Source organism: Cheilinus undulatus, linkage group 8 (genome assembly GCF_018320785.1).
Source record: "Cheilinus undulatus linkage group 8, ASM1832078v1, whole genome shotgun sequence".
Classification (NCBI taxonomy): domain Eukaryota; kingdom Metazoa; phylum Chordata; class Actinopteri; order Labriformes; family Labridae; genus Cheilinus; species Cheilinus undulatus.
Genome location: NC_054872.1, coordinates 28,810,103 through 28,831,887, shown reverse-complemented (window position 1 = coordinate 28,831,887; position 21,785 = coordinate 28,810,103). Strand labels below are relative to the sequence as shown.

General features: G+C 41.1%; 2 protein-coding genes across 3 annotated transcripts; both read right to left on the bottom strand.

The window, feature by feature from the left end:
- slc45a4b (solute carrier family 45 member 4b) lies at positions 1-13,511 on the bottom strand. Of its 2 annotated transcripts, none has more exons than XM_041794416.1 (13): positions 13,375-13,511; positions 11,512-12,398; positions 8,568-8,756; positions 8,305-8,484; positions 7,511-8,196; positions 7,269-7,385; positions 6,905-7,150; positions 6,613-6,732; positions 6,374-6,473; positions 6,137-6,217; positions 5,933-6,063; positions 3,280-3,348; positions 1-2,389 (listed from the first exon to the last, which is right to left on the bottom strand). In XM_041794416.1, exons 2-13 carry the CDS (start codon positions 11,759-11,761, stop codon positions 2,090-2,092), a joined length of 2,469 nt encoding a protein of 822 aa, XP_041650350.1. In that variant the 5' UTR covers positions 11,762-12,398; positions 13,375-13,511; the 3' UTR covers positions 1-2,089. The 2 variants fall into 2 exon arrangements, with proteins under 2 accessions (XP_041650350.1, XP_041650349.1); XM_041794415.1 differs by having other exon boundaries at positions 11,512-11,891; positions 13,375-13,503.
- Positions 13,512-16,217: 2,706 nt separating this feature from the next.
- On the bottom strand, positions 16,218-20,908 carry gpr20 (G protein-coupled receptor 20). Its single transcript, XM_041793340.1, has 7 exons — positions 20,903-20,908; positions 20,567-20,812; positions 20,213-20,479; positions 19,887-20,131; positions 19,552-19,636; positions 16,586-16,711; positions 16,218-16,421 (listed from the first exon to the last, which is right to left on the bottom strand). The coding sequence occupies exons 1-7, from the start codon at positions 20,906-20,908 to the stop codon at positions 16,218-16,220; spliced, it is 1,179 nt and encodes a 392-aa protein (XP_041649274.1).
- Positions 20,909-21,785: the final 877 nt, after the last annotated feature.

Genomic DNA, 21,785 nt, shown 5'->3' with positions numbered 1-21,785 from the left:
AAGAAGGTGCATTCTTTGTATTTTGTCTTCAAAAAATTGCTACAAAATACTTGGTTTTCTTTGTATAAACTCTGTACAGCAGCAAAGAAAACTACCAATCACAAAAACAAAACATCATTGATCGACTTTCAAACCAAAACATTGATTATCAGCCTCAACCAAGTCCTAATATCAGCATAAAATCAAAATAGCTTTAACATGCCAGTTTGTTAAAGGCACATTTTAAAGACTGAGAACAGTTTCCAAAGACCACAACAGCACTCAAGTATAATCTGTAAATTATTTACATGACAAAAGTGAAAATTACATATTTTTGGTTCTCAAAAAAACTATCCCTTTAAATTGGTGATCCAAAACCTTTATACTTCTGGTTAGTCAGGCTGTGGACACATAGTGCCTTTAGAACTTCAAGTCTCAAGAGTGTATGACAAAAGATTTCTTGTTCTCAGCCAAGTCATGAAAGAAGACAATATTATGTTGTGGAAAGAAATCTGTGAAGTGATTTCACAATGACCTAATTTAAGGCCTTGTTTCCACTGAGCTGAAAAAAAACTTTTCAGCCAGGAAAATGAACTGAGAAGTTCCTCTGTTACTCCTTTAGGTTCATTTGGTTATAAAACTCCAAACAAAGGGGACTTCAAGATTGCATAGATCAGTCAATGGCCTTTCATTGTAGTTGCTCCATGCTACATTGAAAAATGCAGCATAACTTTTGTGAGTTTTCTAATTGAAGAAGTTGTGCTTTTTTGAGCAAGCTTAAGGTACACAGCAAATAAAAAAATTCTCATGGAAAGACGCTTTGATAACAAGTCTGTGGGTTAATACGCTGTGCACACTGTACTGCTAATGTGCTAAAATATGTCAGAGACACTGCAAATGACTTTGCTGGCTGCTCAGTGATCCCACAAATAATCTACAGTCTAGCTGCTATATCTTTTGTTGTTATTCTGAGGTAGACAGAAGCATGGCAGTATGGGAGCTATATGTCTTAACTTAGACAGCTGTGAAAAACAAAAAAGTATTTTTCTATGTTGTAGTGCATAAAATGATTTCACTAATGTGCAATGATGAACATTTTGAATATATCTAACATTTAACTCTGTAAGGAATGTATTTCTCATAACACTTTTAAAAATAATTCAAAGTCAATATAAGCACCACCCTGTTTTACAAATAACACTGAAACCCAAAACCAGTTGAAGTTATGTTTCATATACCAAGATTAAAAAAAATGCTTGTGTCATTATTTGAATAAATATTGTTAAAATTTTCCATGTCTCATAACAAACCAATGAGTGAAATGGCGTTAAGGGCTTCAGAGTTTCAGTACAGGCAAAGTAAAAACAGAAAAGGGCACTTTATCTACACACTAGCCTGCTTTTTAACAGAAATCAACATCTTAAGTGGGTTAAAAAGTTGAAAATAAAATAAAAAAAATACTTGAATACACAGCAATAGTAAAAGGCTTTATCTTTTTATGAAACACAATTTATAATGAAAAATCCTATTAAAACCTGGAACAAATACATCTGTATCCGTCAACAAAATCGAAAGAAGTATAAAAAGTGTCATTTTGACAAATTGACGATTGTCTTCTAGTAAATATGGAGCAGCTGAAGTAAAAGTCACAGTTTACGTCATTCTGCTGCCCCAGGGTTACAGTATGTTCAGTAGTGAGACAGAAAGTGCTCTGTGTGCTTCCCGCTTTGTTTTGTAATTCAAGCGAACATTTGTTTCAGTAGCCTAAACTAACCTTGTCTCAATAAAATCTGACAAATTCAGTGTCATGTGGCTTGTTGTTTATCAATGGCTTACGTCTCTCACCATTCAAACCTTTATTCTTTTTAGGAATGAGGTAGAAAATTCAAGCAGAGCAGCCTAAGAGAGTTTTTGTTAGTTTTATGCTCTGGGAAGATCATCCATCCAAAAACATCCAACCCAGCTTTCTGCAGACAAGTCACCAACTTTCTGACTTTTACTTTGTCTTTGTTCCTTAAGAAAGGCACTGACCATCAAGTCTGAACAGCTGGGGTAATCCCCACATGCTGTGACTTGTACACAGCGAGGATAATTCTTTGCATGTTCATACTCAGGCAACAGAGTGATTCTCTGTTTTCTTCAAACTGTCTCCATCTGTGAGGCCCAGCAGAGCCACCCTCTGCCCGCTAACCTTTTCTCCATTTGAATCTCCAGGTAAACCACCACAAACCACAGCCTGGTCCTGCTCGGAGCTGCTTGGCTCCACATCAGGATAGATGATGAGGAAACAGGCCGTAAGGAAGCCGAGGAAGGAGCCCCCAGAGGCCACAGCTGGAATGACACGCACACTGCCAACTGCTTCGACCACAGCTCCGAGGGCCGATGCAACCAGAATCTGGCTGATATAGACCTGGTCATCACCCAAAAAATAATTATTCAGCACAGCATCACACTTGAGTACCCCTCACCCCCCATTAAGCATCTAAATATGACACAAATAATAAAGGTTTCATTATATTACTAGAACTCACAGCCCAAGCTTGAATGGATTGAGTTTTGAGCTAGTGGGATATTATTATTCCTTAAAGGGATACTTCAACATTTTGGCAATTTCGCCCATTGCTACAATTCATATAGTCTTAGTAATAGGTTCGTTTCCGTTAGTTGTCGGTGCAAGCTATTTCTAGATCTGGGGGGACCGATATCGATACCAGCTGCACAGCTAATGCTATGTAGGCAGACAGTATTTTTTGCTTTCCCTCATCAAACTCATCAAACACACAATCCAACAACTCCAAAACGCTTTTGTGGACAAGTTGTGACCTGCACATTCACCATGCTATGAAATAATAATGTATAATTATGTAACATTACGACACATGAAGCAAATACTCTGAGCTATTTCTTGAGTGAACCACTGGGCGGAGTGACACAGTGCAGCAGCCATGTCTGGAGTGTAGTTCCGGCTTTGCACTTAACTTTTTAACATCTCCATCTCGCAATGTTCCATGACTATTTCATAGCATGGTGAATGTGCAGGTCACAACTTGTCCATGGAAGCGTTTTGGAGTTGTTGGATTGTGTATTTGATGAGTTTGATGAGGGAAAGCAAAAAATACTGTCTGCCTACATAGCGTTAGCTGTGCAGCTGGTGTATCGACCCCCCCCAGATCTAGAAACAGCTTGCGCCGACAACTAAAAGAAACAAACCTATTACTAAGACTATAGGAATTATGGCAATGGGCGAATTTGCCAAAATGTTGAAGTATCCCTTTAAATACGTGAAGCATGAATACAAACCTGGCAGGATAAGATAGCACAGTCAATGCCAAACCCTCTCCTAGTGTTTGCCGGGCTGTGATGAATGTACTGAGGAGGAAAAACAGGAGAGAAGAGATTTATTTAAATTGCACGTCCAATGGTCTGTCTAGTGTTTGTGGGTACAGTCATAGAGCTTGTAGTTTTTAAATAAAAAAAAACACTCAGGATGAATGCTTTGGGTCAGAAGCTTCTTAAAACCACCATTTTAGTAACAATGACACCATAGACCGTGTCTTCAGAGACTATATGAGAACAACTGTTTCAATGACTTCAGCTGCTGAAGTGTCCATGCTTGGTGACTGAATGAATTCATATGAATATCAGACAATTAAACAAATATTTATGTATCTATTAACTCAAATCATGTACTTACAACGCCTGAATGAACTCTCCCCTACTGCAAGTGGAAAAAAACAGTAATTGTCTATTTTTTCATCATTACTATCATGTAAAGCAGTGCTACAACCTGTCACACAACAACATTTTGCCTTCTTGTGAATTCAAAACCCAAGAAAAGAAAATAATGACAACCGAGAGAGAAAACTTGCTACTGCCAATACAATGCTAATGGGTTGGACAAACCGCAGTGGCTATCAACATGGTGGATCTCAAACAAAGCATTGCAGCATGACAGCATGATCCCAAACCCTATAGCTAAAGCCTGGCACACACTACAAGAAAATAATGCAGATTCCCCATCCAACCAAAGTCAATGACCCATTTAGCCAATGGTTCTAAAGAATATCTCGCCAGATTTCTCTGTAGTGTGTTAGGAGTGATCTTTCCCTCTCTGGTCTGCTCAGAAGACAACTGGAGCTGCTCAAACTCAAGATCTTTGATATTATAAACATGTCCAATGTTTACAACCAGAATTCCTTTTGTGTGGGGGAACACCAAGGCTGGCCAAGCAGGCACGAGCAAGATTGTTATGTGGAGCAGAATAACAGCCAATGAAACGATCTAACTGCAGGAGGAAGCATAACAAGCACAGCCGTTGCAAGGACTGTAAGCATGAAGTTAGCTAAGTTAGATGTATGTCAGAAATAAATTTTTCTATTTTTCTTGGATTTCTGCATAAATTGGTCATAAAATGTGTTCTGATCTTCATCTAAGTCACAACAATAGACAAACACAGTCTGCTTAAACTAATACAGCATAAAAAATGATATGTTTTCATGTTTTTATTGAACAAACCATGTAAACATTCACAGTGCAGGGTGGAAAAAGTATGTGAACCCCTAGGCTAATGACTTCTCCAAGAGCTAATTGGAACCAGGAGTCAGCCAACTTAGAGTCCAATCAATGTGATGAGACTGGATGTGTTGGTTAAAGCTGCCCTGCCCTTTAAAAAAAACACACACCAGTTTTGAATTTGCTGTTCTCAAGAAGCATTGCCTGATGTAAAACATGCCTCTCACAAAAGAGCTCTCAGAAGACCTACGACCAAGAATTGTGGACTTGCATGAAGTTGGAAAGGGTTACAAAAGTATCTCTAAAAGCCTTGATGTTTATGTGTCCACAGTAAGACAGACTGTCTACAAATGGAGAAAGTTAGCACTGTTTCTACTCTCCCTAGGCGTGGTCGTCCTGTAAAGATAACTGCAAGAGCACAGCGCGGAATGCTCAATGAGATGAAGAAGAATCCTAGAGTGTCAGCTAAAGACTTACAGAAGTCTCTGGCACATGCTAACATTTGTGTTGACAAATCTACAATAAGTAAAACATTAAATAAGAATGGAGTTCATAGGAGGACACCACAGAAGAAGCCACTGCTGTCCAAAAAACACATTGCTGCACGTTTGAAGTTTACAAGAGAGCACCTGGATGTTCCACAGCACTACTGGCAAAATATTCTGTCCATAGATGAAACCAAAATTGAGTTGTTTGGAAGGAACACACAACGCTATGCGGGGAGAAAAAAAAGGCACAGCACACCAACATCAAAACCTCATCCCAACTGTGAAATATGGTGGAGGGGCCATCATGGTTTGGGGCTGCTTTGCTGCCTCAGGGCCTGGACGGATTGCTGTCATTGATGGAAAAATGAATTCCCAATTTTATCAAGACATTTTACAGGAAAACCTAAAACCATCTGTCCGCCAACTGAAGCTCTACAGAGGATGGGTGATGCAACAGGACAACGACCCAAAGCATAGACAGAAGAACATACACCTTCTGGAGTGGCCCAGTCAGAGTCCTGACCTCAACCCCATTGAGATGCTGTGGCATGACCTCAAGAGAGCGATTCACACCAGACATCCCAAGAATACTGCTGCACTGAAACGGTTTTGTAAAGAGGAATGGTCCAAAATTCCTCCTGACCGTTGTGCAGGTCTGATCTGAAACTACAGGAAACGTTTGGTTGAGGTTATTGCTGCCAAAGGAGGGTCAACCAGTCATTAGCCTAAGGGTTCACATACTTTTCCACCCTGTACTGTGAATGTTTACATGGTTTGTTCAATAAAAACATGAAAACCTATCATTTTTTGTGCTGTATTAGTTTAAGCAGACTGTGTTTGCCTATTGTTGTGACTTAGATGAAGATCAGAACACATTTTATGACCAATTTATGCAGAAATCCAAGAAATCCAAAAGGGTTCACATACTTTTTCTTGCAACTATATGCACTTACCTCTTTAATTTCATGGTACTGCCCAAGTAATGCATAGGGACAGTAGGAGATACTCATGGAGATGATGCCCATGCCACTGATCATGATCATGGCCACATAAACATTGGGGAAGATTGCCATAACAGCAGTTCCTAAGATGGAAGGGAAAAAAACTTTTACACCATTTACTTGACTCTATGGTCTTCAGCTATTTTGGCAACTGACCTATTGAAAATCCCAGAGTCCCAACGATGTAGATAACCTTAATGCTCAGATCAAAATTATCCAGGTACTTCTGAAGGATGGCTGAAAAAAGATATGGAAAGTGAGAGACAGAGACACATTTACTTTAAGAGGCAAAGCAGGAAAGCACAAATACATTAAGGCAACCAGCTGTGCTGTATCACTAGTTGATTTGTAACTACACCAGTAGATAATAGGAAGCAAAGCTGTTTCTGTTACCAGAGCAGGCAGCAGCAGTAGCAGCATACACCACCAGTCCCCAGCAGCCCATCTGTACTCCTCTGTGATAGTTTTGGAGCTCTGTGGAATTAGATGGTGCCTATAAAGGGGAAAAGTTTAACATGTTAATATATGCTTTACTCCACAGATGGACTGAATAGCTGTGTCATTTAGCATACGTATAAACAATAACCTATGAAAGCATGAATGTGTGTGAGTATATCTAAGCATTTGTGTACCTGTGGATCTCCGTGGTAGATAACTTGCCCCATGAAATCAGTATAAAACACAGCTTCAGCGATAATGGAGAACCATGTAAGAAGGTGACACACACACAATCTCCACAGCTGTGGAGGCATCTGTGGAGGACAGAGAGCATAAAGTGAGGAACTGATGTTAACATTTCTGAGAAATTATAAAAAAGATTTGTTTTGTCAGAAGAAGCGTTAAAATCTTGTGCACATAATGCAGTACATATGACATAGAGGATGAAAAAGCCAACATGTTAAAGCCTGTTCAAATTTACTCCACCTTCAACATGGACAACCACAGCAGCCGTACAGTAGCACCCCTGCTTGCCTCCTCTATGCTAGAGCCCTCTGATGAGAGACTGCTGGCTGAAAGCTGCAGTTCTCGCCTGTCGGCACGACGCTGAAGTTCAGTCAGATCATTCAGACTGCGAGAGGTGGTGATTGGCCGAGGACTTAAAGGTGCTGTCCGCCTGAGTCGATAGCGCTGGGATCCCACTCGTCCATAGTAAGAGAAAGTAAAGGAAGGCTTGAGAGGAAAAAAAAAAAAAGATTGACTGCAGGTTTTATCAACTGAATATGATCTCAGACATCACAATGTTGGAACAGCAACAGATAGTGATTCTTAAAATGTAATAAAAACTTACTTGTCTGTAGAAGGTGTGGGGGTGAGGCCGTGATGGCACAGCTGAGTTTGAGGGCCGGGTCAGCAGCCTGTTAGAGCCATTGCCTTTAATTGCATTGACACCATTGGCAGCCTTGATCTGGGGTGACAAATTACAGACACAGATACAGTCCTTAAAGACAGAAAGGGAAAATAAAGACATTTTCTGCCAAAGAAAATATCCATATAGTGCACACTTTCATCCTGGCAATGTTGTAATTTCACCTGTTTTGTCAGATGGGAGTCTGCTAAACCAGAACTGATTTTAAGAACAGAGGGATGACTGTGCTTTGAATCCTTTAGCGTAGAGCTGTCTGGATCTACAGGCAGTAAGATCACCATCCCATCAGCAACAGGCTGTAGTCCACCAGCAGGATGTGACGGCTCAGTACTGCTGTCTGATGGTTTGAAAGCATCATCATCCAGCTCGCCCTGCACTTCTGGTAAAAAGTGGTGCACCTCTGGCAGAAAGAGCTGTCTGTCTGGGTCAAGGTCAGGATCCAACTCGATTGTAGCATCTGGCATAGCCAACACCGAATCGCTTTTACTCCGCACTCGCTCCACAGCAAGAAAGTCAATTCCCTCTTCTTCAGAGTCAGATTCATTGTCATCGCGGAAGGGGGCTCTAGGAAACCCGTCATCCTCTGCAATTACATCCAGTAAAGGAGGTGTGCGGCTAACAGGCCTTAAAGATATTTGGCTGGTAGATTCACCACTCCCCGTGACTTTAAGTTGCTGTGATGGGATTAAAGGTTTCTCGGGAATACTGAGCATGTGCAGTATGACAGAGATGATGAAGATGACGGCTGCAAACAAGAAGAGGACCTGCTCTTGGGATTTAAATGCTCGGCCCAGAGCTGTACCAGTCCAGTCTAGACCTCCCAGCATGTAGCCCACTGCTCCACCAAGCCCTGTAAACGCGTGCAGACACCGATAAACATGCTATTTATTGAACTCTGTCGACAAAAAAGGAATATGTGTTGTTTATTAGGTTTATTTCCCTGTGTGGGGTTCCCTACCCGCGGAGAAGGCATGAATATTCAGGGCCATATCTTGCTCCTCAGTGTCAGCAACATCAAGGAGGTAAGCTCTGATTGGCCCCTCAGAGGCATCAGCACAGAAGTCCAGCACCACCACACCCAGAACAGTGAGGACAATACCAATTGGCTGACTATTCGGTCTGTCGCCAATAGAAAGGCCTGAGAAAATAACAAGGATAGACTTGGTTAAACAGGAATACATTTAATCTTTACTGATGATCTCCTTCTAACTTCCAACTCACCAATTAATGATCCATTTAAAAACAATGCCACCCCCAGCAGCACACCCACGCACAGAGCCAGGATGAATGGTCTTCTACGGCCCCATCGGAGAGTACAGCGGTCACTGGCTGAGCCAATCACAGGAGTGAAGAGGAGACCCAGGATAGGACTGAGGAACCAGGTTAAACTGTAATACTGTTCAGGAAGACCTACAAAGGTAAATTAAAGAAGTAGTGAACACTTTAACATTTTTTTCATCTGTGCACTTAAGTATCTGACTGAATTAAGATAAAACACATCAATGCTGGTGCTATTTCTGATATTTGCACCAAACTGATAAAAATCTGAATTTAAGGCTTTTAATTAGCTCAAATGGACATCTGCTTCAAAAAATCTTGTCTGAAAAGGCGGGGCTTATGTGACGTAGAAACCCACCATCAGTAGGTTTCTACATCACAAACTCAAAGGTAGAATGTTACCGCCTCTAACTAGCTTTACCATTCAGAGACCACTCCCATCCTCTCCTGCCTGCACCTCCTCGGCTCCGGCTGTAGTAACACCGGTGCTGGAGCAAACAACCCAAACAGGTAGTTCAGGACACCCACAGTCCACCTCCACACTACAGCCTGCATCATGGGAGGGGAAAAATCCTCCACATCAAAAGATCACTATGAGACAGCAGTGCTGCGGGACTCTGGTGTGCCACTCTCTGGCTAGGGGACGTCACTGTCACACCTGCCTCAGCTGGAAAACCCCGTCCTTTTCCCCTTCCTCCTCTCAGTTCTGAACTGCTTACTTTTTGTGCAATTTTTGAATTACTGAAGTGGGTGGAGTTAGCTTTAAGCTGGGGGTTCAGTTACACTTAAACAACAAAAATGTCAGATTAAGTCAAATAGATCAAAGAAAAGAATAACACTGGCACACTGTTGTAGAGAACATTTCCTCTGATGATGGATAAATCTCAAAAGAAAATCAAATGCAACTAACAAAACAGAAATCAAACCTGTGATAAAGGGAGGATAAAAGACTACACTGTTCGTTTGTTCAGGCAGTGAGTACAAAACAAGCCTTTTGTGTTTTTTGTACCTTAGAGACTCTTTATAATAAGGGCAGATGCTTGCCACATGCTTTACCTTATGATGTTAAATTACATCAGATAATTTATTTGATTCTGTTTTTATGTCTTTTGCTTCGACTATGTTGCTACTGAGTGATGGTTCAGAGTTGAATTACTCATTCACTTGTCCTCATTCAGTCATCCTAGTTGAAATCTAAAACTTAAAGATACCGATCAGCACTGTCATGTCAGACCCTGTAAGAATAATTTCAAGTATTTCTGGAGAAAAACAAATAACAGGTCTTGCTTTCAGAGTTTAAGAGTCAGTATTGCCCTAAAACAGCTTCCCTTACCACTCTTGCTTTTAGAGTGGCAGGAATATGTCAGATAAAGAAGTGGCCTGTTACAACAATTCCACCTAGAATATGCAACAATCAGCCAGGAAAGCATTGAAATCACTTCCTCCTGACCCTCTGATAAGACAGAACTAAGCTACTGCATGTCATGAAACAGGAAAGATTCATTCAAATAGCTATTTAGATATTACTGTGATTCCAACTTCAGACTGTAATGACCTTTTCAAAAGATATGTTAAATTTTTGAGCAATAAAAGTAATACAGATGTAAGTTTTTCAAAGGTATATTTCTGCCACAAGAGTATCCATATTTTCCGACCCTTATAAAGAAGCTGGCTGGGTGAGCAGGCTGGTTCTCACGGGAACAACATGTTACCCACACTGCCTTGCACTGCTCCAGCCTTCCCTCTCCCTAAAGTCAACAACACACTAGATGACTTATTTTCAGTAGGAAAATGACCTTCCTTCCTTTTTCTGCCTTTCCCATTGCTACCCTTTCAGTTGACCTACAGCATCACTAAATCACCCTGTGGACTTTTTGACCTCTGGTAGCTCATAAAGTGGTTTCTTAATGAGTACCTCTGTCTTTTGTTCGTTTTTAATGCACTCAAACAGGGATGCAAAACTCAAGAGGCGAGCAGTGCTGCATGTACTGCACGTGCAGCTACTGCACTGAAAATACGCAGCTAATGTTTAAACAATGCAAACAAGTAGTAGGGCTTCACAAGTTAATGTTTCATAATGAAGTGTTGTCAAAATGATGCAACACTTTGTATGTGACACAAAAATGAATATGCACTGTATAGATGCTCCTTTTCTCTTCTGTGTATCACCTGTGTTTGCAGTTCACAAAAACATCGTGAATGGGATATGGTTGGAAGTTCTTTTAACATAATCTTTCCTACAATAATATGAATAGGGGGAGACAGTGAGACTGAAATGTGCTGTGTTTAGCATTCTTGCCATACCTAGCCAGGGAAAATGCTTTTGTTCACTTTCTGCTATGGTGGCAAACCTTACATCTAACTACATTCCTCGTGGCTGGCTATGTCTGGGCAGTGGGCACACAGGTTACACCACGCGGAGATGCAGCAAATTGATATTAACAGATCCAGTCTAAATAATGCATTTACTGTATTCTTCTATAATGCTGCAGCAAACTCAATTTAAGAAGATGGAATTTAGACTGACAGGTATCCTTGCTGAAGAAAGTTGGTCCAACATTGGCACAAATCCAATCAATTATTTGTTGTGAATAGTAAATTACGAGATACTCACTCACAGCTTCATCCATGCTAAAGCAAGCCCACCTAAGATTCTTCTATTTTACCATCTTTAACCAAGGAACAGCGTTGAAAGCTGATATTTGTAAGATTCCTGTCATGGTTAACAGAATTAAAACCACACTGATGGTATTACTGCAGCACCACTATGTATTTGCAGTTAAAGAGGAAAAACCCGCCTTGCTAGTGCTGCCGAGTTTCATGTGTAAATATGTGAAAGAGTTTAAATAAGAATTAGTTTCCACATGACTGTAGTGCATCGCATTACCTATCTGCAGCAGCACTGGTGTCACCAGAGCAGTTTCCATGGCATAGCAGAACTCCCGTCCAAACATCACTGCTCCGTGCATCACCCAGCGATGAAGAGGGATCTTCAAACCTTGTCCTTCCACCTCCACATCCATCTCATTCTCACTGTCTTCTTCTTCCTCCTTGAGTTTCTTTTTCTCTGGAGGGCCTGAAGCTATCTGTTCTGCTTCCTCTCCCATTACACTCTGATTTGACTTCAAGGGAACCATTTATACAGGTGGATAGCTTGTATCCCTTGGTGTGTATCACATATATCTTCTCATATACAAGTAAACAGAAATATCCTCGTTATATGTGAAGAGAACATGTAGCACCCATGGTTTTCATCCTGATTTTTTCCTGGTTAAAAAGAGAAATCCAGAAGGTTGAGATTATCTGCAGGTCAGAACCTTGCAGGTTCAAAGAACTGTTAATAAATGAAACAGAAGTCATTGTTATAATCCCCAAATGATGCTGTAAAATACATTCCATACATCTGATCACGTGGAAATCAAGATGGACTGTTAGGCATGGCTCAGTAGCTCAGTGGTGTTCCTCGCTGTGGCTTGCACAAACAAAAAATCAGGAAGAGCAGAGAAGTTCTGCACAGCCCCGAAGGTATGTAGCAGGCAGGCGTGGGGGAGAAGCAGAGGAGGTGGGAGTGGTGAAATGTGTGCTACTGGTTGCAGTGGGAAGCTTGTAAGTTGAAAAGGTCTGAAAAAGTTTTTTCTGTGATTTGTCTGCATAAATGGAATTTGGATTGTGCAAGTTGAGAGTGTGATTCAGCAGAGGTTGTGCATGCATTCATGCAAGGTCATGGTCAAAGCATTCAGAAACCTCGCAAGACCCACTTAGTCATGCAGCAACCTGCAAAATAAACAGTGAAGTGGTTAGAAAGTTGGCTTAAACTATGGCAAAATGTAGAAGCTGGATCCATCATTTTATCAGTGGTCAAGGTCATGTCTAAACTGATTTTCTGAATTTCTGTTTACACAATTGACAGTTGGGACATACTTGGGAATTTAATGGTCAAAGAACAAATCAACCAATCAAAAATAATACAAAATCAAAATCAATATTCAATGCAAATCATTAACTGCAGCCCTAAACTATGTAACCCCAAACTTGAAGACATAAAATAGGCAAGCTACAAGGTGAAACCACAAACCCACTGCAGTGGTTCCAGTGCATTCTTGTTATTAGTAAATATAGTTGGACATTATCAGCATCCCCACTTCAAATAAATTACACATATACAAATTTGCTTACATTTTTAGGTCAAAGTTCATCTCAATTGCTCTGTCATCTTCCCAGTCAAACAAAGGACAAGTATCTCAGATAAAGGTCAAGTCACATGTAAGTTAATCTTTATACAAAATAAACCGAGTCTTAAAACTCGGATACCAATGAGGCAGGTGCCAGCGCAATTTACTGTCGTCATAACTCACAGAGTGATAAAGCAACCTGTTCCTGTTTGTGGTAACTATAGTTTTATACGTGTTTTAATCTCCATAGTGCTAAGGTAAAATACGTGTTTCTCACAGGAATGCATGAAGGCTGGCTTGCTGAACCAGTTCAGACATGTTTCTCTCATACGTGTCTCTGTTCGTGGTAAAGTTGTCTTACCTGGGCTATCCTCTAACCTGTTGTACATTAGGGTACGTAATTACATTGTATCGAGTATGGTGAGGGGGGTACAGACCAGATCCCGTACACATTCAAGCTGCCTTACATAGAGTGACGCTAACGTCACCACAACGAGCTGGTTTGGCTAATAAATCATATGGCTAGCGGTGATAAGTTAAGACGAACGGCTTGTCTTAAGAAAGAAAAAAAAACATACCTTTTAATTTACCCAGCCAAGGTTAGGCCAAAGTGACTCCGCATTGTTAAATTCTCGGTAACATGACAATAAAAACTCTCCCTTTGGGTTAGCAATTTGGCTAACCTTTGCCAGCTAACTGACCATCTGGTTTACTACACTCATCAATCTCATTGGTTTCCACAGTAACAAAGCGAGGCGTGGTCATGGGGGCACTCGAGATACGTCATCACCCCCTTCCCATAAGAAGAAGAGGGGGGAGTCACAGTAGCCCGACGGCGCTACTGTAGCCTAATTATGATTTATTCACAGCTGGATTTCCTATGAATGAATAGATAAGAACCTTTCAAAATAATGAAAAACAACAATACCCATCATGATTTTAAGCATAAACTAAGCAAAGAGGCATTTTCATTTCTTGATTGAAACAATGAAACATTTAAGTTTAATGATTTCAGTTTCGTTTTCAAGGTCAACATTCCCAGACATTACATTTACAAACCAGAGACATTATATAAAGACGAGAGACCAGGACAGAGATGGCCCATTCACAACATTTTCTGCATTTGTGACTTATTCTTCAGCCATCCTATCAAGGAGACAACGTCATAAATTGTGAAATTATAAGATCAGGCCAAGATTTTAATGCAAGATGACTGCTTGAACATCCTTTTTATTTTCCCTCAGAATTCCATTTACAGTTGCTCTCAGTCACCCAATAAGTTTCTTGGTCAGTTGCAATGCTTTCTGAGGTCTGTAAGTGTTAGTCTTTGAGAAGAGTGCAATACTGTCCTCTATTGGACAAAAGGATTATTAGCTCCAAATAGATTTTTTCCGGCTCCTTCAAAAGCAATTTTATTTATGCTTAATTTTTACACAGTATTAAACATAGCCCTCTTCTCATAAATTGAAAATATATGTAAAATGCCAAATGTATATATTTTTTTTTTACTTTTCAAAGGTAAAGGTTATAAGATTTTCAAAATAATGAGAGTCAATGCTCACTGCTACTTTCTCAGTAGCAACCCTGAATGTTCTGGATGTTTGCCATTTTGAGTTAATATCTATTATGTAGAATTACTCACTGGTAAAGGAGCACGTAGATAAAGTTGTCTCTTGTCAGGGCTGCAATTCATTTAAGTGGTTTAACTCCAAGGGAAGAAATTATACCATGTGTGTATTGCCACTCTCCAATAAAGCTTTGACTGATGAAGAACCCAGGCAACAGTTGTTGTATGTAGAGTATCTCCCATGTCAGCTGCTATAGCTTGTAACCCCTTCAGAGTAGCCCTAGTCTCCTTCTTACACAGTCATTCAGTTTGTAAAGATGGCCTGATCTAGGCAGAATTAATCATGTGCCATATTTCTTCCATTTCTTGATGGATTTAACTGAACTCTGGGGGATGTTCATTACATTTTTTTTTTATCCATCCCCTGACCTGTACTTTTCAATAAACTTTCCTCTGAGTTGCTTGGATTGTTCTTTTGTCTTTATGATGTAATGGTAGCCAGGTATACTGGTTACCAGCGACTGGACCTTCCAGAAACAGGTGTTTTATACTACAACTTGAGACACATTCACTGCACTCAGGGGATCCCCATTTCACTCATTGCTTTGATGACTTCCTAAGAATTGAGCCCCACCCCACCCCAGCTCTTTAGTAACCTAGGGATGTATTCTTGGGCATCAGCCATGATACCAGACTGGGAATCTGCCCAGAGACACTAAGGATCTTGAGAGATATCTGGTGTTCCAAGAGTGGCCGTGTACACCTGAGTAACATCTGGCTCCCCAAAGTGAGCAACATCCAATCTGATTTTACCAGAGTCAGCCTTCCCAGGGCACCTCAGCAACAATTTCAGGGTTGCAACCAGAGGCTGATGATCCATACTGAAGAATTAGCCACTCCTGACAACCCAGTAGTCCCTAAGCAGCCTCCAGCATCAGCTTTAAAGTACATGGTTGATCTTCTTCATCACGACACAGTCATTGGAATACCAAGCCCAGCTTCGGGCTTTGCCCTGCCTACCTCATGTGACATGGCTGACTGGGTGCAGCAACATCTTCATCTGCAGCGATCTTTCATTTGCAGGTGTTTACGTGCAATGTAGTTTAAGGGCTTGGGGGTGCAAACCCATGCCCTGAGGCTCCGGTGACAAGGTACGCCAACCCCCTTAGCAACCGTGTTCATTTGTCATTACAAATCTAAAGTAGATGAAGATATTTCTTCTCCTCAGGGGGCAATCAGGAACAGGGGAGCTGGATTGGTACTTTGTCTGTGCCTCAAACAAGATGGAGCCACCATTGTGTCTGTTTAGCTGTGCAGAGTGCTGTTCACTGCATAATGAGTTTGGATGAACTGTTCTAACCTTAAACACCAGCTCCAGCTCAAACTTTAGAGCAAGTTAAGAGTAAAATGGTCAAAAGATGGACACAATACTAGGGATTTTTTTGTTTTTTAATGATGAAACATAGCCAAATGACTGACTCCACATTATATACAACCTTTTCTGTTTTCTGTTGCATTGTAGTTCATGTTATGAAGACGATCATTTCATTTATCAACCTGGTTTGGGATTCATATCTCCCCTTTTTTCATTAACTCTTACCCAGTCCCCATATTAAATAGACTTGCACTTTTACTTTAGAACAAAATTCTTGTTCTCTTTCCATCCATGCTGAAACAGCCTTTCAGTCCTTTATTCTGTGCCTTCTTGCTCCTTGTTACCGTTATTATTGGAGCCAGTATTGTCTGCTGATCCTTAGAACTTTGCACTGTGAAGTTACACACTGGTCAGCAATGCTGCAGAGTCCAGATATATCAACCTCTTTTCCTCATGTTACTGTACTATCTTCATCACTTTCAGTTACCTTCACTCTGCATAAAAGTGTGGTTCTTTCCCACATTGTCTCTCTGCAGGGAAGTAGAAATCTTGGTCATCATGATCACATCCTTAGTGATGGCGTTGGCCATCCCTCCCGAGGCCTTGGAGCTGTGCTGCATGCTGATGATGTCACCACTGGTCTGCTCGGGCTCTGCGCGACGGAAGATGTTCCTCATGGTGGCCTGAGGAGAGAAAAGGGCAGTGAATTATTCAGAGAATCGATGAGTAAATAAGAGAATGGTTAAGTGATGCATGGGTAGATTTTGACTGGAAGGAAGACAGTTGAAAGGATATTTTTGGATGAAGAAAAGTGAGGAAAGGACAGGCAAAGCTTGTTCAGTCTCACCTGGAAATTATTTGTAACAAAGCAGTAAACGATAGGATCCATACAGCTGTTCAAACTGCTGAGGGTGACCGTCAGGTGGTAGACTATTACATGATGAGGCAAGTCAGGGTAGAAATACACCACCACCTACATCACACATCACACACATTAAAAACAGAGTTATGAGTCTACACAAGATTTCCTACATTACAATGCATTTTTTTCTGATTCATTTAAAGGTGACATATCATACCTCTGCCCACCCTTCTTTTAAAACAGTCCCTCGTAATCTAAATAAAACATCTGAGCTGTGTCAAAATATTGTATCACAAGAGGAGGTGTTTAACCCTGAATGGGCCAGCATTAAACAGTCTACATGATATCATTTTTCATGTCAATATTGACTTTGTTGAGCTGGCTGTTAACAAAAGTGACAGTGTGACATTTTAGCATTTGATCCATACATGGATTTGTCCTAGAAGTGTTAAAGAGTTAGTGAACACTTTAACATTTTTTTTCAGCTGTACACTGAGTTATCTGACTGAACTATGATAAAACACATTAGTGTTGGTGTTAAAGCTGAAATTTGCACCGAAGTGATAAAAATCTGGATTTTATGGCTTTTAATTAGCTCAAATCACACATCACACATCTGCCTTGAAAAATCTTTTCTGAAAAGATTGGGCTTATGTGACGTAGAAGCCGACTATCTGTAGGTTTCTACGTCACAAACTCTCTCTCTCTCTCTCTCTCTCTCTCTCTCTCTCTCTCTCTCTATATATATATATATAGTAGAATAAGGTGCTTTTATGTTTTTGTGCTATATATTTTGTAAAACCAAAAAAGTAATAAATATATTAAAAAAAAATCCTCTATATAAAAGATAGAGCATTACCGCCTCTTACTGACTTTACCATTCAGAGACCACTCCCATCCTCTCCTGCCTGCACCTGCTCTGTCTTGGCTCTGAGAGCTCCTGCTATAGTAACGCTGCTACTGGAGCCAGTGGACCGAACAGGTCTTGCTCAGAACCACCACGGTCCACCACGACACTATAGCCTGCGTCATGGGGACTCTAGAGGGGAAAACTCCTCCACTTCAAAAGATTGCTATGAGGCAGCAGTGCTGTGGGACTCTGTCTGTGTCTCTCTCTGACAAGGGGACATCACTATCTCTCCTGCCTCATCTGGAAAGCCCCGTCCTTTCCCCCTCCCTCCTCTCAGAGCCAAACTGCCCACTTTCTGTGCATTTTTTGAATTACGGAGGTGGGTGGAGTTAGCTCTGAGCCTAGGGTTCACTTACACTTCAATGTTTTTGTTAAGAAGAGTATTTGGCTGCCTAACCATTACACCAACAGAGACTGTAATGACATTGTGGGCTAATATGTGTACTTTGATTTGGAGTTAGAGCCTCTAGCTATAACAGCCTCCACTGTTCTGTCAAGGCTTTTCACATGATTCCAAAGCGTTTCTGTAAGAATTTGTGCCCATTCATCTAGTAGAGCATACATGAGGCCAGGCAATGATGCTGGACAAGAAGCTCTGGTTCACAATCTCTGTTTCAGTTCATCTCATAGGTGCTCATGGGGTTGAGGTCAAGGCTCTGTGTGGGCCAGTCAAGTTCTCCCACACCAGATTCATCAAACCATGTCTTTATAGTCCTTGCTTTGTGCTCTGGGGCACAGTCATGTTGGAATTGAAAACAGCCTTCATCAAACTGTTGCCACAAAGTTGGAAGCATAGCATTGTCCAAAATGTCTTTGTGTACTAAAACATGAGACTGGCCTTCACCCGAGATGAGGACTCTAGCCCAAACCCTGAAAACAGCCCCATACCATTATCCCTCCTCCACCAAACTTCACAGTTGGCACAATGCACTCAGGCAGGTAAAGTTATCCTGACATCTGCCATATCAAGGCTCGCCAGTCTGACAAACAAAGAAGCGTGATTCAGCACTCCACAGAACATGTTTACAGCACTCCAAGTGATGCTTGGCATTTGACTTGACTTGGTAGCTTGCATGCAGCTGTTCATCCATGTAGACCCATTCCATAAAGGTCCCACCAACACAGTTTTTATGCTCACATTAATGCCAGTGGAAGTTTAGAAATCTCCAGCTTTGGAACCAGCAGAGACTTCTCCACACCATGTGCCTCAGCAGTCATTGATCCCTCTGTAATTTTACTTTCACTTCGTGGTTGAGTTGCTGTTGTTCCTAAACACCTCCACTTTCCAATAATATCACTCATAGTTGGTCGTGGAGTATCCAGTACAGATGAAATTTCACAAATTGTCTTATTACAAATGTTGCACCCATCACAGTACCACCTGAAATCACTGAACTCTTCAGAATGACCCATTTTGTGTCACAAATATTTTCAAATGGAGACAGCATGTCTAGGTGCTTGGCAACAGGTCTGATGGAAACACCTGAATTTAACGATTAACAGGTGTGGCCAAATGCTTTTGTCCACATAGTGTACTGTATGATTTTTGGTCCATTTCCCTCCATTGCCCTAAATGCATTAAATACTGTCCCCTACATGTCAACTGTGCAGACTGGGGTAGCAAAAAGCCAGCACAACAAGGGTTGTTAGTGGAAACCCATCGTCACCCTGTTTGCCTCATGACGCCTCAATAGGGCTGAACAGTGAGCTCAGGTGTCCAATATAACCTTCCTCCATGCTAGCTCTCTGTGCCAACACAGAGACATTATTTATCCTACCTACCCCACCATGGTCATCACAGCCCAAACAGCAATGCCACCTTCAACAGACCCATGTACATGCAATCTGCAGGTAGTGGCAATGCTGATCGTACCCTAGTACCCTGTTACTTTACACAGTCATTACAAACAGATGACTATTCTTGGTGTCAACTCTAGTCAACAGTATGATGTTAAAATATGTCCCCACGTGACACTAGCTTGACAAGGGACTGCTTAAAAATGATGCTGGTATTTTTTTCTAAACAGTATCTCTTGGTTACCTGTCTGATATGGAAAGGAGTGAAGCAGACAGTGAAAATGATCAGCACTGTGGTTAAGAGCTGGACAGCCCTCCGTCTCCTCTTCCTGCAGAAATTCAAATCAAACAGAAAACAAGGTAAGCTCTCATCAGCTATACGCCTGCAGTTCTTACAGTGCTGCTAATGTAAGTTATTTTTTTATTCATTTTTATGCCATCTGTTCTTTTTGTAAAAGCTCAATCAGCATACTCTGTTAAAGTCAAAGCTGCATGGCAGATATACTCAGAAATGGGTAATAATAATGTATAGACAATAAAAAGGCATGTTCAAAAGAGAAAAAAGCAAAGGAAATTTACCTGCTTTGCTGCATCAGACGAGGGTCCGCCAGTGCCCACATAATCCTCACTGTGAAGACCACGATGATGATGAGTGGTAGGAAAAACTCAAATATGGTGAGAAAGAGCAGCTTTGACAGGCAGCAGCCCGGATGCTGGAAAGCCGTGGAGAGGAAGGAGTAGGTGACCACGATGGCAAAGAGCCAGACAGAGACACAGACACATTTGGCCACGCTGGAGTTTCTCCACCGTCTGGAAGCTTCAACCTAGAAGAAGACAAGAATATATGCAAATCCCTTCTGGTTTTGAAGTTAGGGTGTTTTGCAGGTTAGAAAAACCAAACCCACTTGTACAATGGCAAGATAGCGGTCGACACATATGCAGGTGAGAAACAAGATGCTGCAGTACATGTTGACAAAGTAGCTGAAGATGTGCAGGTAGGAGCAGGTGAGACAAGCTCCTCCGCTGTAGTAGAGCAGGATACGAGTGGGCAGAGACAGATTCACCAAGAGATCCGTCACTGCTAAGTTAATCGTGTAGATCACTGATGTGGTCTTCTGCCTTGTACGGAAACAGAAAACATAAAGTGCAACTGTGTTGAGCACCATCCCCACCTGGGAAAGAAGAGAGGAGAGATTACACAGACTTCTATATGAGTTTTAAAAGTCATATAGTAACTGAACATCTGCCAAAGTGCCCACCAGGAATATGAGAGAGTTTATGACCATGAGAGCAATCCAAAGTCCATAAAAGTCATTGTAGAGCCCCTCATCTAAATGAGCCAGTCTGAGAAGATACGCCTCCATGCCACTTCTGTTAGTGGTCCCGGCTATTACAGGCACAATGGGAAATGAAGTATTGATGGAAAGCCAGGGCTCTGTGCTGTTAAAGTTCATCATAATGGTTCTTAGGATTTTGTGGATGGTGATCTTGGAGTGGTGCAGAAACTGTAAGACAAAAAGATACTACATTTGGTTGTGTGGTCACTGCAATTAATAGTGAAATTTGTGTCACATTGTCCATGTGTTTATTTTTACATCCATTGAGAGCTGTTAAAGGGCTGCAGGTTATCCCAGCATGTATCAGACATCCCAGAAAACCAAATAGCTGTTGTTAATGTTTAAACAACTGTTCAGTTAATGTTCAGTTCTTTCTCAAGAACTTAATCCACATATGTTGGACACATTCTTTTGCAGTAAAATTCCCCTAAAGTCCTATTCTTCATTATAAATCCGACCTAAAATAATGAAGTCCGTGAAGCTTTCTCCTAAAACCATTTTCACCCCCCTTTAAAACAAACACATTGTGTCCTCTGACTTGATGTTGCTGTTGGCAAGGCCAGACTAACAAAGACGAACCAATGTCAGCTATATTTAGACTATTTATTTCTACTATAACTACATTTATTTATGCATCTGCGATTCTCCATGAACGGCCTGGTAAATATGTTTCAAACAATTTTAATAATGATCTGAAAAATTCAGATATTGCTTCCTTGAGGAAAAGTATTTAAACACAGAGATAATGTCAGTGGATGTTTGAGCAAGATATGGCCCTCTGATTCAGAAAGCAATCCTCATCTGTCAGGTGGTTGTGTTCATTTACCTCTGAGAATTGATCATTACTGTAACTGAGATAAACAAGATTGATTCAGGTCAATTAGGTAACCCTAGGCTATGTTTGGACCCCAAACATCACAAGTGTTAGGACACACTGCACATCACCATAAACACACTATTTCCAATGTGAAGCACAGTGGTGGCAGCATCATACTAAGGGGATGCTTCTCAGCAGCCAGCCCTGGAAGGCTTACAAAGGTAGATGGTTAAATGAATGTGAAAAAATATAGGAAAATCTCTGAGGATATCTTATTCATTCTTCAAGAAAAATACGGCTTAGGAAAAGATTTATTTTCCAGCA